Source organism: Nerophis ophidion, linkage group LG07 (genome assembly GCF_033978795.1).
Source record: "Nerophis ophidion isolate RoL-2023_Sa linkage group LG07, RoL_Noph_v1.0, whole genome shotgun sequence".
Classification (NCBI taxonomy): domain Eukaryota; kingdom Metazoa; phylum Chordata; class Actinopteri; order Syngnathiformes; family Syngnathidae; genus Nerophis; species Nerophis ophidion.
Window position 1 is genome coordinate 14,001,516 of NC_084617.1, and position 17,001 is coordinate 14,018,516.

General features: G+C 41.4%; 1 protein-coding gene across 1 annotated transcript in view; it reads left to right on the plus strand.

Moving 5' to 3' along the window:
* The window catches only part of znf652 (zinc finger protein 652), a 59,297-nt gene that overhangs the window by 22,797 nt on the left and 19,499 nt on the right, over nt 1-17,001 (plus strand). Inside the window, exons 2-3 of the mRNA XM_061905386.1 lie at nt 13,325-14,651; nt 16,380-16,527. Coding sequence (XP_061761370.1) covers nt 13,671-14,651; nt 16,380-16,527 — 1,129 coding nt within the window. The 5' untranslated portion in view covers nt 13,325-13,670. The remainder of the gene's footprint in view (nt 1-13,324; nt 14,652-16,379; nt 16,528-17,001) is intronic.

The window sequence follows — 17,001 nt, forward strand, 5'->3', positions numbered from 1 at the left end:
TTTTATACACCTGTGGCCGGGCCAAGTGATTAGGACACCTGATTCTGATCATTTGGATGGGTGGCCTAATACTTTTGGCAATATAGTGTATATATCTCGATATATTTTTACTTAAACTCGATATTCGATGTATATCTCGATATATTTTTCTGTGAAAGTATACATATAAAGATATTCATTTTTGAGCAATATTCAGTGAAATGGAAGGGAATGACAACTCTTCTGTAAACAGTCAGTGGCACTTTTATTAACCCATTTAGTCAAGATGGGTATTAACAGCACATAAAATAAACTGAGTAGTACAGAATTACACAGCATAAATAAAATAGAAAAATATTACTTCTACGTAAACTAAATAACATAGCTGTGCAAATAATACAAAGTGTATTAAACTCTGATAAAACAATACATTTGCAGGCAGGCACTTTGTGATTTCCCTTCCTGGTTCGATGACCCGCCCTATCTTGCCTCTGATTGGCTTGTCCCTAACCAATCGTGACTCATCAGAGTAAACAACCAACCAATCATTGATGTTCTTATATGTGCAAGCATGTCTTGGAAGGAGGAGTGTAGGGGTGGGTGTAACGGTACACAAACATTTCGGTTCGGTACGTACCTCGGTTTAGAGGTCACGGTTCGGTTCATTTTCGGTACAGTAAGAAAACAACAAAATATAAATGTTTTGGTTATTTATTTACCAAATTTGTAAACAATGGCTTTATCCTTTTAACATTGGGAACACTATAATAATTCTACCCATGTTAATCCACATTAAACTGCCTCAAGTTGTTGCTTTGATTAAATAAAATGACAAAACCTTTCTTCTACGTATAAAAAGTGCAACATTAAACAGTTTCAAGTCAACTCATCATGCTTAATTTATTACAGCATTTGGGAAGCCTGTTGTTTACTTTTATTATACACACACACACAGCAAAATGAGCTAACCTAACGCTAAAAGCTAATTAGCCTTCACCTCAAACCAGAACTATGAGAGAGCTGAGCTGCAGTTTAAGTTTCTAGAAGGTCAACGGGCTCATAGTGATGTTTGTAATAGTTGCGACTGGGAAGTGTTTTTTATAATTTGGGGAATGTACGATGTCACCTGCTGACCTGCTAAACACATTTCTGCTCATCTTGACGCCGGAGCACTGACTCCATGGCTCTGAATACGCACTGCTGATTGGCTGTTACATCGCTCTGAATACGCCCTGCTGATTGGCTTTGTATGTAACCAATCAGATGGTTGTGTGGGCGGGACAATGCGGGGTGCTCACTGCTCAGACAGAGGCAGCTGCAGAGCAGCTTGTTAGGACTTTAGATTACAAACTCGTTCGATACACCCTCGTACCGAACCGAAATCCCCGTACCGAAACGGTTCAATACAAATACACGTACCGTTACACCCCTAGGGGTGTGGGGGGGAGAAGAACGAGGAACACAAGAAATAAGCGGCGTTTGGTAATTTTAACTTGAAATAAATTATATCGATATTACGATATTTTCTTGATTCATTTCTTGTTTAGAAATATATCGATATATCGCCCAGCCCTATGTTAACTGTTCCCATTATTGGGACCCGCCTTTTTGCGGGGGACAGCCCTCCCAGATTCTTTCGTTCTAAGCCTGTCTAAAATAATGAAAAGGGACTAGAATTCAAGATGAACAATTTATTCTCATTCTCTTTATATGCGTTTGTCCTCCTTGGATGCCTCAACGTGCCGGTTATCGAAACCGAAAGTTGAATTGACGTGTATATCTGCCGAGTTCACGCTCATTCTTCTCCCTTCGTCTTGTTTTTTGTTGTCTCTTCTTTCGGAACCTAAATAAGATAAAATGCATTTGCATTTATGTTCTGTCCTTGAATATAATGAACTGCACATGAGACGAGATCTAAATTTGTTTGATCGAGCCACAAATCATGGCTTTTAATACCTGGTGCTATATTTTAAGTAGGTTAACCTTCCATCCATTTTCTACCGCTTATTCCCTTTCGGGGTTGCGGGGGGCGCTGGCATGTCTTTGGAAGTGGGAGGAAGCCGGAGTACCAGGAGGGAACCCACGCATTCACGGGGAGAACATGCAAACTCCACACAGAAAGATCCTCAGCCTGGAATTGAACCCAGGACTGCAGGACCTTCGTATTGTGAGGCAGACGCACTAACCCCTCTTCCATCGTGAAGCCCAGTAGGTCAACCTTTCCCATGTTATTATGCTAACGTTACCATGTTAATATTTTTTATTATTTCATTAATTCGAACCAAAAAACTAATGAATAATGACAAAAACATGCACTTGGGGATAGGTTGATTGGCAACACTGAATTGACCCTAGTGTGTGAATGTGAGTGTGAATGTTGTCTGTCTACCTCCGCTTGGGATGGTTTCCTGTTGGCTCCACTATGGACTGGACTCTCGCTACTGTGTTGGATCCACTTTGGACTGGACTCTCACGGTTGTGTTGGATCCACTATGGATTGAACTTTCACAGTATCATGTTAGACTCGCTCGTCATCCATTGCTTTCGGTCCCCTAGAGGGGGGGGTTGCCCACATATGCGGTCCTCTCCAAGGTTTCTCATAGTCATCATTTTCACTGTCACCGACGTCCCACTGGGGTGAGTTTTCCTTGCCCTTATGTGGGCTCTATCGAGGATGTCGTTGTGGTTTGTGCAGCTATTTGAGACACTAGTGATTTAGGGCTATATAAATAAACATTGATTGATTGATTGATTGATCTGTGTTGGCCCTGCGATGAGGGGGTGACTTGTCCAGGGTGTACCCTGCCATCCGCCCGAATGCAGCTGAGATAGGCACCAGCGCCCCCCTCTACCCCAAAGGGAATAAGCGGTAGGAAATGGATGGATGGCTGTTACAGTTAACATACAAACGTTTTCCAGCTATTTATGTAATTATATGTTACCATGAATTGATTAACGTGGACCCCGACTTAAACAAGTTGAAAAACTTATTCGGGTGTTACCATTTAGTGGTCAATTGTACGGAATATGTACTGAACTGTGCAATCTACTAATAAAAGTTTCAATCAATCAATCAAACAATTCAAACCTAAAATTCATGGATTTTGACACTGCGTCGTCTTTAAGGTATGTTAACTGTTCTTATGTTAGCAAGTTCACGTTAGCATGCTAAAGTTGTGTGCTAGTATTTTAGCAAATTTTTAAAGTTTAAACCTAAAAATCTTAGATTTCGATACTTGATGTCATCTTAGAAGTACAGTAGTGATCAAAATTTTTCAACCCCCACACAATTTTGGTGTGTTAGCAAGTTGGAGATTTATTCCGTATTTTGTTTATAGTCATATCAAATAAAGATGTGTCAAATAGACAAATGCAACTTAAAGTGTAACACTGTATTTTACAAAATACCAAAAAAGGACATTTTTCTTAATATCTCATTGGCAAAATGATTCAACCCCCTAGTTACATGCATCTTTAGTACTTAGTAGAACACCCTTTGGCAGTAATGACATCCTTCAAACGTGATACATAAGTTTCTTGCATCCATCTACAGGTATTTTAGCCCATTCCTCTTGGGCAAAGGCCTCCAGTTCTTTCATATTCTTGGGCTTGCGTGCTGCAACTGCCTTCTTTAAGTCCCACCAAAGGTTTTCTATAGGCTTTAGGTCTGGCGACTGTGAAGGCCACTCTAGAGTCTTCCAGCCCTTCTTCTGCAACCACTCTGATGTTGTTTTGGAGGTATGCTTGGGATCGTTGTCCTGTTGGAAGGTCCAACGTCTCCCAAGCCTCAGCTTCGTCACTGACTTCATGACATTTGCAGCTAATATATCCTGCTAGGAAATAGAATTCATAATGCCTTGAGGCAGAGAAACAGCCCCAGAGCATGATTGACCCCCCACCATGCTTAACAGTAGGAAAGTTGTTCTTCTCTTTGTAAGCTTCATTTTTTCTCCTCCAGACATAATGTTGATTCATGGGCCCAAAGAGTTCCACTTTTGTCTCATCACTCCATAGAACAGTTTCCCAAAACCTTTGGGGTTTGTCAAGATGATTTTTGGCATACTGGAGTCTATTTTCTTGTGCCTGGTAGTCAGAAGTGGGTTTCGCCTGGGAGTTCTGGCATGGAGGCCTTCATCTGCGTTCCCCCCTCTGCAATGTCCTGTTGTAGTTCCTTAGCTGTTTTCCGGGGGTTTTTCACCACTGTATGCTTCAAATACTGGACAGCAGTTGCACACCGCATCCTCTTTCTACCACGCCCAGGTAGTGTTTCCACTGTGCCTTTAGCTTTAAACTTGCGAATTATGCTCCCAACTGTGTCTCTTGGAATGTATAATGTTTTTGCTATTTTCTTATATCCATATCCTTTCTTATGAAGAGAAATTACCTCCTCTCTTGACTTCTTTGACCACTCCCTGGACTTCACCATGTTGCAAATACACCATTGACCATCTACAAGATGCTGAGCATCACAGTCTTTTTCAATCATTTTAATTGTTGCTCGTTATGGTTCTGATCACATCTACAGGTGTTTCAACATCTGATTGAAAAGACCTTATTCAAATTCTGTTCTTAAGAGTTATGATCTTCAAGGGGTTGAATAATTTTGTCAATGAGATTTTAAGAGAAATTACACTGTTTGGTATGTTACAAAATATAATGTTGTAATTCAAGTTGCATTTGTCTATTTAATGCATCTTTGTTTGATATGACTATTAACAAAATACGGAATAAATGTCCTACTTGCTAAAATACCAAAATTGTGTGGGGGTTGAATAATTTTTATCACAACCGTATGGTAACTTATCCGATGATATCATGCTAATGTTAATAAGCTAATGTTTTGTAACTAATTTTATTAGTTTGAACCTAAAAATATTGGCTTTTTATACTTGGCGCCATCTTAGACTTATACATTGAGACGTAAACAAGTTGCCCCTACCCCAAAATTGTTATTTCACGCTCAAATGACTCATCTGCAATAATACATTTCATGCTCTATATCGGCTTGCATAACCGCGCCGTGCATGTTTGTGTGCTTTTGTCAGCGTTTGATTGCGAGAGGCTAAAAAAAATTATTATGAAGGATTAAAAGCCGCTCTAGCGTGCAAGGTTGCGTTCAAGCTTCTCATGCGGTTTGTCATACACAGTCGGGATAATCTAGTCAGCTTTGTGTCAAACTCGCTTCATCAGTACAGAGCTTATGTTATATGAATGTCCGACTATTACAAAGTAAACCGACCATGCTGTCTTTTTACACTAGATCAGGGATAGGCAAATAAAATGGTCCAACATCCTCGATATGACGAGACGTTAGGAAAAAACAAACCAATCATAGATCCTCTACACAACGGGAGCTTGGTACTGTTTCCAGTTACCCACTGCAAAAACCCAAGTCAAAGAGCCTCAATAAGATAGGACTTCTCTGCTTTTTTTAATGACTAACTTCAAAAAACACATGTCAAAGATGTTCTGTGTGATTGGAGCCCTCTGCTGTTTCTAAGGTAATAGTCTAAAAATGCTCTCCAAAGATCTTTTATCTTATTGGAAGTGTTCTGCTGTTTTTAGGATACTCAGAGTTGACTGCAAAAATGCGAGTTAGAGAGCCTTTATATGCAACGACAGCGCTTTTTTTTTTAATGACAAACGTCAAAAACGCATGTTAAAAGGTTTTAAATGGTTGGAGCGCTCTGCTGTTTTTTAGGATAATGCTGCAAAAAACGCCAGTCAAAGATCTTCTATATCATGGGTGTCAAACTCTGGCCCGCGGGCCAAATTTGGCCTACCGTGTATTTTCATTTGGCCCTTGAGGCCATATCAAATTAACATTAGAGCTGGCCCGCCGGTATTATACAGCGGCGGTGTAGCTGTAACACCGCATTCACCGCTAATACTCAAACTTGCTAACCCTCACCCCCGATTTTCCAAGGAGACTCCCAAATTTCAGTGCCCCTCTTGAAAATCACCATGGTGCAATCATTCTCCCAAATTTCTCCCGATTCCCACCTGGACAACAATATTGGGGGCGTGCCTTAAAGGCACTGCCTCAAGCATCCTCTAAAACTTTTCGTCACGTCCGCTTTTCCTACGTAGAAACAGCGTGCCAGCCTAGTCACATGATATGTGTGGCTTTTACACACACACACACACACACACACACACACACACACACACACACACACACACACACACACACACACACACAAGCTAATGCAATGCAAGCTTGGTCAACAGCCATACAGGTCACACTGAGGGTGGCCGTATGAACAACTTTAAGACTGTTACAAATATGTGCCACACTGTGAACCAACACTAAACGAGAATGACAAGCAAATTTCGGGAGAACATCCGCACTGTAACACAACATAAACACAACAGAACAAATACACAGAAGCCCTTGCAGCACTACCTTTTCCTGGACGCTACAATGAACAAATTTATTATTAGCATGTGGGAAAAGTTTATTTTGATATTTACCTGAGAAGGCTGCAAATAGAAAAGAGACATCCAATTTCTATTTAAATTTGATTTGATATGCCATTGCTATTTTTAAATTATTAATATTATTTGAAACTGGATTTTGCATTTCACTATAAAGTTATATAAGTCTCGCTTGTTCAATATTCAATGCAAAACTTGTTTGGGTCCCTATTAAAAGGTTAATTTGTTCAACCTTAGCCCGCGGCTTTGTTCAGTTTAAAATTTTGGCCCACTCTGTATTTGAGTTTGACACCTCTGCTCTATATGCTTGTGTCCCTGCTGTTAATTTTGCTAGGTGCCCACAAAAAAGGAGGAAGCTCAATCAAATGCGAAAGTATGAAAATAGCGAGAAGTAGGGATTCTTTCAAAAAAGATACCTGGAAGCCAACAAATAATAATAACAATAATAATAATATACATGTATGTATATATACATAGTCACGATCAGAAGTTTACATACACTTGTAAAGAACATGATGTCATGGCTGTCTTGAGTTTTCAATACTTTCTAAAACTCCCTTGGCAAGTTTCACTGCAATAAGGCGCTTTTGGTAGCCATCCACGAGCTTCTGGTTGAATTTTTGACCACTCCTCTTGACAAAATTGGTGCAGTTCAGCTAAATTTGTTGGTTTTCTGACATGGACTTGTTTCTTCAGCATTGTCCACACGTTTAAGTCAGGACTTTGGGAAGGCCATTCTAAAACCTTCATTTTAGCCTGATTTAGCCATTCCTTTACCACTTTTGACGTGTGTTTGGGGGTCATAGTCCTGTTGGAACACCCAACTGCGCCCAAGACCCAACCTCCGGACTGATGATTTTAGGTTGTCCTGAAGAATTTGGAGGTAAAACAGGCCCAGAGCATAATACTACCACCACCATGCTTGACGGTGGGAATGGTGTTCCTAGGATTGAAGACCTCACCTTTTCTCCTCCAAACATATTGCTAGGTATTGGTATTGGGACGGCGTGGCGCAGTGGAAGAGTGGCCGTGCGCAACCCGAGGGTCACTGGTTCAAATCCCACCTGAAACCAACCTCGTCACGTCCGTTGTGTCCTGAGCAAGACACTTCACCCTTGCTCCTGATGGGTGCTGGTTGGCGCCTTGCATGGTAGCTCCCTCCATCAGTGTGTGAATGTGTGTGTGAATGGGTAAATGTGGAAGTAGTGTAAAAGCGCTTTGAGTATCTTGAAGGTAGAAAAGCGCTATACAAGTACAACCCATTTATCATTTATTTATTGTGGTCAAAAAGCATAATCTTTGTTTCATCTGACCACAGAACTTTTCTCCAGAAAATCTTATATTTGTCCATGTGATGTCAGTAGAAACAAAAATTGAGCTATACATATATATATATATACACACACACACACACACACACACACACACACACACACACACTTAAAATAAATATATGTGTGTGTGTGTTTAAATATATATATAAATATATATAAGGTTTTACTACTTACGTATAAAATACTACACGGTCTAGCTCCATCCTATCTTGCCGATTGTATTGTACCATATGTCCCGGCAAGAAATCTGCGTTCAAAGGACTCCGGCTTATTAGTGATTCCCAAAGCCCAAAAAAAGTCTGCGGGCTATAGAGCGTTTTCCGTTCGGGCTCCAGTACTCTGGAATGCCCTCCCGGTAACAGTTTGGGATGCCACCTCAGTAGAAGCATTTAAGTCTCACCTTAAAACTCATTTGTATACTCTAGCCTTTAAATAGACTCCCTTTTTAGACCAGTTGATCTGCCGTTTCTTTTCTTTTTCTTCTATGTCCCACTCTCCCTTGTGGAGGGGGTCCGGTCCGATCCGGTGGCCATGTACTGCTTGCCTGTGTATCGGCTGGGGACATCTCTGCGCTGCTGATCCGCCTCCGCTTGGGATGGTTTCCTGCTGGCTCCGCTGTGAACGGGACTCTCGCTGCTGTGTTGGATCCGCTTTGGACTGGACTCTCGCGACTGTGTTGGATCCATTGTGGATTGAACTTTCACAGTATCATGTTAGACCCGCTTGACATCGACATCCATTGCTTTCCTCTTCTCTAAGGTTCTCATAGTCATCATTGTCACCGACGTCCCACTGGGTCATTATTGTCACCGATGTCCCACTGGGTGTGAGATTTCCTTGCCCTTATGTGGGCCTACCGAGGATGTCGTAGTGGTTTGTGCAGCCCTTTGAGACACTAGTGATTTAGGGCTATATAAGTAAACATTGATTGATTGATTGATATATATTTTTTATTATATACATAATTGTATACATGTATAATATGCATATATTTGAAAAAAAATAAGATTTTTAGGATGCATAAGAATCACGATTTGGATGTGACTTAATTTTTTGAGGCACCCCTTTTTTTTGGCTCATTTAAGAAAATTGGTTAAAATTGTTAATATGGTGGACGGGAAGGAGTATTTCATTGTAGCGACCTCATTGTGTTTCTACTCCGTAACACAAAACTGTTGCTTTGTGGTGGCTTTCAACAGCAAGTACAGGACATTCTGTCTTTACTTGAATACGACTCAGTAAAATAGGGACATGGTTTTTGTTTTGTAATCAGAACATAAGATCAAAATTAAAAGGTGTAGTGTAGCCTCTGCTTCAGATTGTTGTTACTGACATTGTAGATGTTGTTTATTCACGGTAACACACCAGAAATGTGTTCGTTGCTATCTTTCTGCAAGAAGAGACACGTGGTTGTGTGTTACTTTTCTTATCCCTCTGGGCATTTTCTTGCAAGCCACCCCACTCAGGCGCACACTTGTAATGGCAGGCGAGGATGTGAGGTTGTTTGACGTCACCCAACAGTCGGCTGGGGACACTCAGCGTCGCATGAATGTTACACACGTGTGTGCTTAGAGGAGGGTCTTTGATTTCTACTCTATTGAATCTGTCAATACAACTGAAATGAATGTATCGTAAGCACCAGTAACCTCATGTTTTTATTGTTAAATTAAAGTTAAAGTACCAATGATTTTCACGCACAAACTAGGTGTGGTGAAATTTGTCCTCTGCATTTGACCCATCCCCTTGATCAACCCCCTGGGAGGTGAGGGGAGCAGTGGGCAGCAACGGTGCCGCGCCCGGGAATCATTTTTGGGGATTTAACCCCCCAATTCCAACCCTTGATGCTGAGTGCCAAGCAGGGAGGTAATGGGTCCCATCTGTATAGGCTTTGGTATGACTCGGCCGGGGTTTGAACTCACAACCTACCGATCTCAGGGCGGACACTCCAACCACTAGGCCACTGAGTAGGTCATGCTTTGAAATCGCCATTTCAAAATATATTTTTCAATGTACATTTAATAAAAAAAAAACCCACCATATTCTTAATTTAGACAATTTAATGTAAAGGGCGTTTGTGTTTAGGGATGGGGTACGTTCACATTTTCAAACTTTTTAGTACCTTTTGTGTGTGTGTTGATAAATATTAATTGTTTTTGATGATATAATGTATCTGCTGTTTAGTTAGTTTGTCCAAGTTAGACTTGGATAAACTTTATTGATCCTCAAGGGAAAATTGTTCCACACAGTAGTACAGTTACAAAGGATGGAACGGATAATGCAGGTATAAAGTAGACTAAAAATGTACCATAGTAGCAATATAACATATATGTATTATTTACATCAGGGGTGCCCACACTTCTTCTGCAGGCTAGCTACTTTTCAATTGACCAACTCGAGGGGATCTACCTCATTTATATATATCATTTAGATTTATTTATTTATGAAAGAGACATTTTTGTAAACAAGTTAAATGTGTTTAATGATAATACAAGCATGTGTAACACATATAGATGTCTTTCTTTCACGAAGACAAGAATATAAGTTGGTGTATTACCTGATTCTGATGACTTGCATTGATTGGAATCAGACAGTAATGATGATAACGCCCACATTTTCAAATGGAGGAGAAAAAAAAGTTGTCCTTTCTGTACAATACCACATGAAAGTGGTTGGTTTTTGGCATCTAATTCATCCAGCTTCCATACACTTTACAAGAAAAACATTGGCGGCAAATTCCGTAGCTTGCTTGATTGACATTCACGGCACCCGAGGGTCTTGTGAGATGACGCTGGCTGCTGCCAGTTCATTATTATGAAAAAAGGTCAGAGAGGAAGGCGAGAAACACTTTTTATTTCAACAGATTTTCGCGCCGTCCCTTCCGTCAAAACTCTAAAGGCCGACTGCACATTTCCTATCTTCACAATAAAAGCCCTGCTTCATGCTGCCTGCGCTAACAAAATAAGAGTCTCGGAAAGCTGGCGTGCACAAGTGATGTGCGCGCCAGCTTTCTGAGGGATCGCTTGTGCACGCCAGTTTTCCGAGACTCTGTATTTAGTTAGCGCAGGCAGCATGAAGCAGGGCTTTTATTGTGAAGATAGGAAATGTGCAGTCGGCCTTTAGAGTTTTGACGGAAGGTACGGCGCGAGAGTCTGTTGAAATAAAAAGTGTTTCTCGCCTTCCTCTCGGTCATATTTTCATAATAATGATCTTGCAGCAGCCAGTGTCATCTCACAAGACCCTCCGGTACCGTGAATGTCATTTAAGTGACGTCTTGGTGAAGATTGATGATCACTAATTTTTAGGTTTATTTTTTTTAAAAGCCTGGCTCGAGATCGACTGACCCCCCCCCCCCGCGGTCGACTGGTAGCCCGCGATCGACGTAATGGGCACCCTTGATTTACATATTTTATATACAGTATATAATAAATACTGATATATTATATTATTATATTATATTTTTATATAATATATACAACTTGTGTCACATGCAGTTGCAAGTTCAAGACGTTAGACGGCAGTTGTGTACAGTGTATGGTCTGTTGGCTTGTCGGTTCAGTCATTGCTATCTAGTCTTTTGTTGCGCCCTAACAAGTGTTAATACTCTACGTATTAAACAAGCACAAGCTATTTGTAACATCAGTCAATGTCAATCAATCAATCAATCAATCAATCAATGTTTATTTATAAAGCGCTAAATCACAAGTATCTTAAAAGGCTGCACAACGTGCTTCTTAGTTGTAGTTTTAACACATTTGGAAGTGTTGAAACTGCCATGTAAAATTGCTAATGCTAATTAGTAGCATGTCGGTAGCAAAGATAATGTATATTAACATAAAGCGAGCGCATTTTTGGAAAAATGAAGACCCGAAGCCTTGATTTTGACTCCTGTGCTGTATGATATTCTGTCAAAAATAATGGGATCTTAGGGCTGGGCGATATGTCGCGGGTTTGTCTCTGTGCGATATAGAAAATGACTATATCGTGATATTCGAATATACGTTCCCACACAGTTGCTCTTAGCTGCGGGCATTACACTACAGGCTCTTCCCACTCTTTGTCGTCCCTCCTTCCCACAGACAGGAAGCGCACCTTCTTACATACGTCACATACGTATACGCCCTCGCGGAGCAGAGAGATAGCGGCATGGGTAACGTTGTGCCGGTGGTAATACGAGAGAAAGAAGGTGCCAATCTGGTAACAAATGGAGGAAGAATTAATTCCCAAGTAAAACAGCAGGGGGTCCGTCGTCTGGCGGTGGTTTGACTTTAAGTGGGAATATGTCAAACAGACAACCGTAATTTGTCTAGTGTAGGGCAAAAGCGGTGCTACAATAAGTAGCATTGCTGCTAATATGTAGCATCATTTGAAAATTGATGAGATAGGCACCAGCGCCCCCCGCGACCCCTAAGGGAATAAGCGGTAGAAATTGGATGGATGGATGGATGGATTTGAAAAGTCATCTGCTAGAGAATGACGAGTGCATGCTCCGCATGTCAACATTTCCGTTCGGTGCCACATCAACAAAATGCCGAGGCGACCATTTCAATCAATCAATCAATTTTTACTTATATAGCCCTAAATCACTAGTGTCTCAAACGGCTGCACAAACCACAACACAAACCACTACGAAATCCTCGGTAGGCCCACATAAGGGCAAGGAAAACTCAGTGGGACGTCAGTGACAATGATGACCCAGTGGGACGTCGGTAATGTAAATGAATTTCCACATCAATACCGTATGAAAAAAATAGTGAACAACAGAAGGAGATAACGTCCGAACCTACCGCTTAGTGATTTGATTTCCTGTTATGCAGCTCATTTTTATTTGACACTTATTGTAATATCTTGTGACATCATGCACAAAAGTGCAGTTTGTTTTTAACTATTGTAGTGGCGCTCTGTACAAAAAGTGCACTTTAATTTAGTGTTGTTTTGATATGTCATCTTAGTGACATCATGCACAAAAGTGCACTAATATTTTGTTTTAAATTGTCTCTGACAATCTTGCACTTTCTGTTTTTGAAATGACATGAATGTTTGTGTCACTGTTTAATAAATACAGTTTTGGTCAATTGACTTAGTTGTGATTTCCCTCTCTGCATGAAAGTTTAAAATGAGCATATATTAATGCAGTATGAAGAAGAATGTTTTAATGTAGACACATAGAATCATCATACTGCTGTGATTATATGCATCAAGTGTTCATTCAAGGCCAAGGCAAAATATCGAGATATATATTGTGTATCGTGACATGGCCTAAAAATATTGAGATATTAAAAAAAAGGCCATATTGCCCAGCCTTTTGGGATCCGTATATATTTAAGCATGTCTGTTCCTGAACATATCAGAAGAGTTTTTATTTTATGTAATGTAAATGAATCCACACCCATTCATTCGTGAGCACTCTTAAGTTTCACTCCTGAAATTTAAATGCAGTTGTGTGACTTTTGAAAGTGCCGCCTCGAGTTTCACTTCAAACTTTTTATTGACATGACAGCGGAAGAGAGATGATCTTTTTTTCGCTTTCTGCTCAGCCTCATGTGTGCCTGTTCTCTTCCTGCCTCTTCTCGTAGGCAACGCTCAGTTGATGGGCTCTTCAAGCGCTGATGGCAGTTCCATGTGTCCTTTTGCCTTCGTCTGCCCTTCACTTGGAGGACCGCGCCGCTGTGCAGGAAGCGGAAGTGAGACGCCGAGGATTATAGCTTCATCAAAGACTTTTATGGAGCTACAGAATGTATGTCTTTCCAACTTGGTTTCCCATCCGGACCAGCATGGATGCCCCGTTTGAATCCGGCTGACTGTCCCTCACCTCATCCCGTCCTTTCCAAAGAGGAAGGGCGGGGGTCTGGTGCAGCGCCCCCTGCCCTTCCTTTCTTGTAGGGCGGCTTCATAAGGTATTCCTTTAGGCGTTCCCTCTTCATGAAATCCTGCCAGAGCCTCAAGGAGGAGGTTTCCGTCCCCTCCCTGGGCGGGATGTCACAGGAGGAGGGACGCAGCAGGGGACAGGTGACCCAGTCCTACTATAACCCCCCGAACCTGGATGTGGACCCGACGGGTAAACTGTACAAAAGAGAGGGAGGCGGCAAGCCTTACTCGGTGTTAGTGGACAACAAAATGGCCTCCAAGGATTTGGCGGGAGAGCTCAGCGTCGGCGCTCAGCAGCAGTATTTCGGAGAGGGTGGGGCAGGGCAGAAAGTGCGCACACAGGGCACAAAAGTCACTGGTGATGCCACCTCAGAGGAGATGGAGGAGGAGGATGATGATGACGACGAAGAAGAGGACGACGTGGATGGCGGAGAGGAAGGTGGGTTCAAGCGCGAACAGATCATCGTTGAAGTCAACCTCAACAATCAGACCCTCCACGTGTCCAAAGGGGACAGCAAATGTGGAACCGCAGGGGACGACTCCGAGAGAGCCGGTAGTGAGGAGGAGGAGGACGAGGAAGAGGACAGCCCCGATGAGGACGAGGAGGAGGATGACGACGAGGAAGAGGAGCTTGAAAGTCACAGAGCGAGATCAAAGAGGACCCACCGGGGAGGCCCGGCTTCCGGCCAACTGCAGAGGAAAAGCCTCCGCACGGCTCTGAGCTCGCAGTCCTCCGGGATGACCACCAGGGGGCGGCGGAAGCACGCCGAGCCGCCCAAGATCCAGCGGCGGTCGGCCAGGTCGGCCCCGCCGTTGTCCGCCGGCGCCGTGGCGGGGGCCAAAGCTGAGGCGGAGGAGAAGGAAATGCTGGCGTGCGAGAAGTGCCCGCGGGTGTTCAACACGCGCTGGTACCTGGAGAAGCACATGAACGTGACGCACAGGCGGATGCAGATCTGCGACAAGTGCGGAAAGAAGTTTGTCCTGGAGAGCGAGCTGGCCTTGCACCAGCAGACCGACTGCGAGAAGAACATCCAGGTAATAGGGGCACATTGGTCAACCTGCTTTTTAAAATAAGCAAGACAATCCTGTGAACACAAACGAGAGGATGAGCTATTAGTTGTTCAGAAATTGTTAGGATATTTTATCATTTAGACCAGAATGTCTTAAGTGCAGCCTGGGGGTCATTTGCAGCCCACAGCTCATTATTTAACCGCACATTCTAAAAATACTATGGAAAAAAAAACATACAAAAGTGGAGTAAAAGAGCTAACAGGTGAAATATAATGACAAAAAGTTCCAAAATTGACTAATTAATAGGGCTGTCAAACTTAACCAGTTATTTCACGTGATTATCCATCCATCCATTTCCTACCGCTTATTCCCTTTGGGGTCGCGGGGGGCGGTGGTGCCTATCTCAGCTACAATCGGGCGGAAGGCGGGGTACACCCTGGACATGTCGCCACCTCATCGCAGCTCATGTGATTCATTTTAAAAAACATGGCAATAATCATGAACACACTTCGATAAATCATGCAATTTATTTTGAGAGCACAACCTCTGTTACTTTAAGCGTGAGACAGTCAGTATAAAAATGAGTGAGGAGACTGCGATTGGTGTTCTCGCTGGCAAATTTCACACCAAAATACAACTTGCAAAAACTGTAGATAAAACTGTTACCAATTTTGTGCAAATAAATAACCATGCATTCAAGAAAACATTTAAAAATGTCCTTGGATGACAATTCAATTGCATTTGGGTACAAATATTGGAGTCTTTCCTCAGCAAATGTTTATTTTTCACACGAGTAAATGCCCTTTGATTAATCTAAATTAAAACATTTGATTGTTTTTAATTAATAAAATAATCTTTTGACAGCCCTATTACTAACACAAAGTTGCAATGCTGGCTGTTTTTTTCCTTTAAAATTATGTCATTATTTAACAAATAATAATGAATTAAAATCAATGTAAGAATTGTTGACTAATTGGCTTCAATGACTTCTCATTAAATTTTAAAATATGCAATTTTAATATTTATAATAAATTGCATATGTTGTGTTTGCCAAGGGAATAAAAACAAGAAAACCAAAAAAAAACATTTGAAAAAAATAATTCACATTTCTTATCGACTGATAGAACTGAAGTTGATCTTAAGATATAAGGGCTAAAGTAAAAAAAAACTGTCATTGTTCAAAAAATAATGAATGTTGTTCAATGGTGTTTGCAGTTAATTTGTTTTTTTCATTATATAAGCCATATTTATTTCGGCGGGGGGGTATCTTGTTTGTTTTTTATAACAAAATATGCATAAAGCTTTTAAGAAATGTCAACTTTATAATGACTGATAGATGAAAAGTTGATCGAGAGATTCAAGCGTTGAGAGAAAAAAATTAGATATGACTTATTTTTAACATATTTATGAATGGAGACCATTCCGGGTCCACACGACTAAACTTAAGGGGAGTCCTAAAGGTTAATATATATATATATATTTTGCTTTGGTTTGATAAATGAGAAAACCAAAATGGCCCCCTTATGCTTTGATTTTTTAGTGTGAGGCCCTCAGTGGAAAACATTTGGACACCCTTAAATTAGACTCTTTAGACATGATGTTTGATCTTGTGACTACATATTTCCAACCAGCAGAGGGAGCTAAAGCCTAAAGAACTACAATTACATTCCTGCTCTATGCTCAGAAAAACAAATGTTTGTTGAAAGTCCTGCTTATTATTTCTCATCCACCATGTTGTTTATTTCTCCCTAGTGTGTTTCCTGCAACAAGTCCTTCAAGAAGCTGTGGTCGCTGCACGAACACATCAAGATCGTGCATGGCTACGCAGAGAAAAAGTTTTCGTGCGAAACCTGTGAGAAGAAGTTCTACACCATGGCTCACGTGCGCAAGCACATGGTCGGTAAGTGACGAGGGCCGAGGGTGTTTTGCTCATGGGACACAATGTGAGACCATCAGTTTTTGCCATTGCAAGCACTTAGTTGGCACCTGCCACAACAGTAGGTATGTTCTTGAGATGTCCCCTACTGGGAATAATGGAAATAGAAATGAATCACCTTTTATTAACTGGACAAGTGAGTTTTACACATACCACTAACCGCTAACATACGTCACAAACAGTCAGTGGTTTAACAAATAAACGTCTATATTTGTCACAATTTTAAGTTTAACTTTGTACAAATGCCATTCGACCTGTCTCATGCACAGATGTTTGGAATGAAAGAATTACAAATGGAGGCCTTGGTTGTTAGAATGTTGTTGAACCTGTGAGTGAAATGATATGCTTTTGTAACATGTTATCCTTTTTGCTTGTTGTATTAGTGGGGCACGATCAGAGCAGGAACAAGGTGAATTATACCAATATTGTCTTTGACTC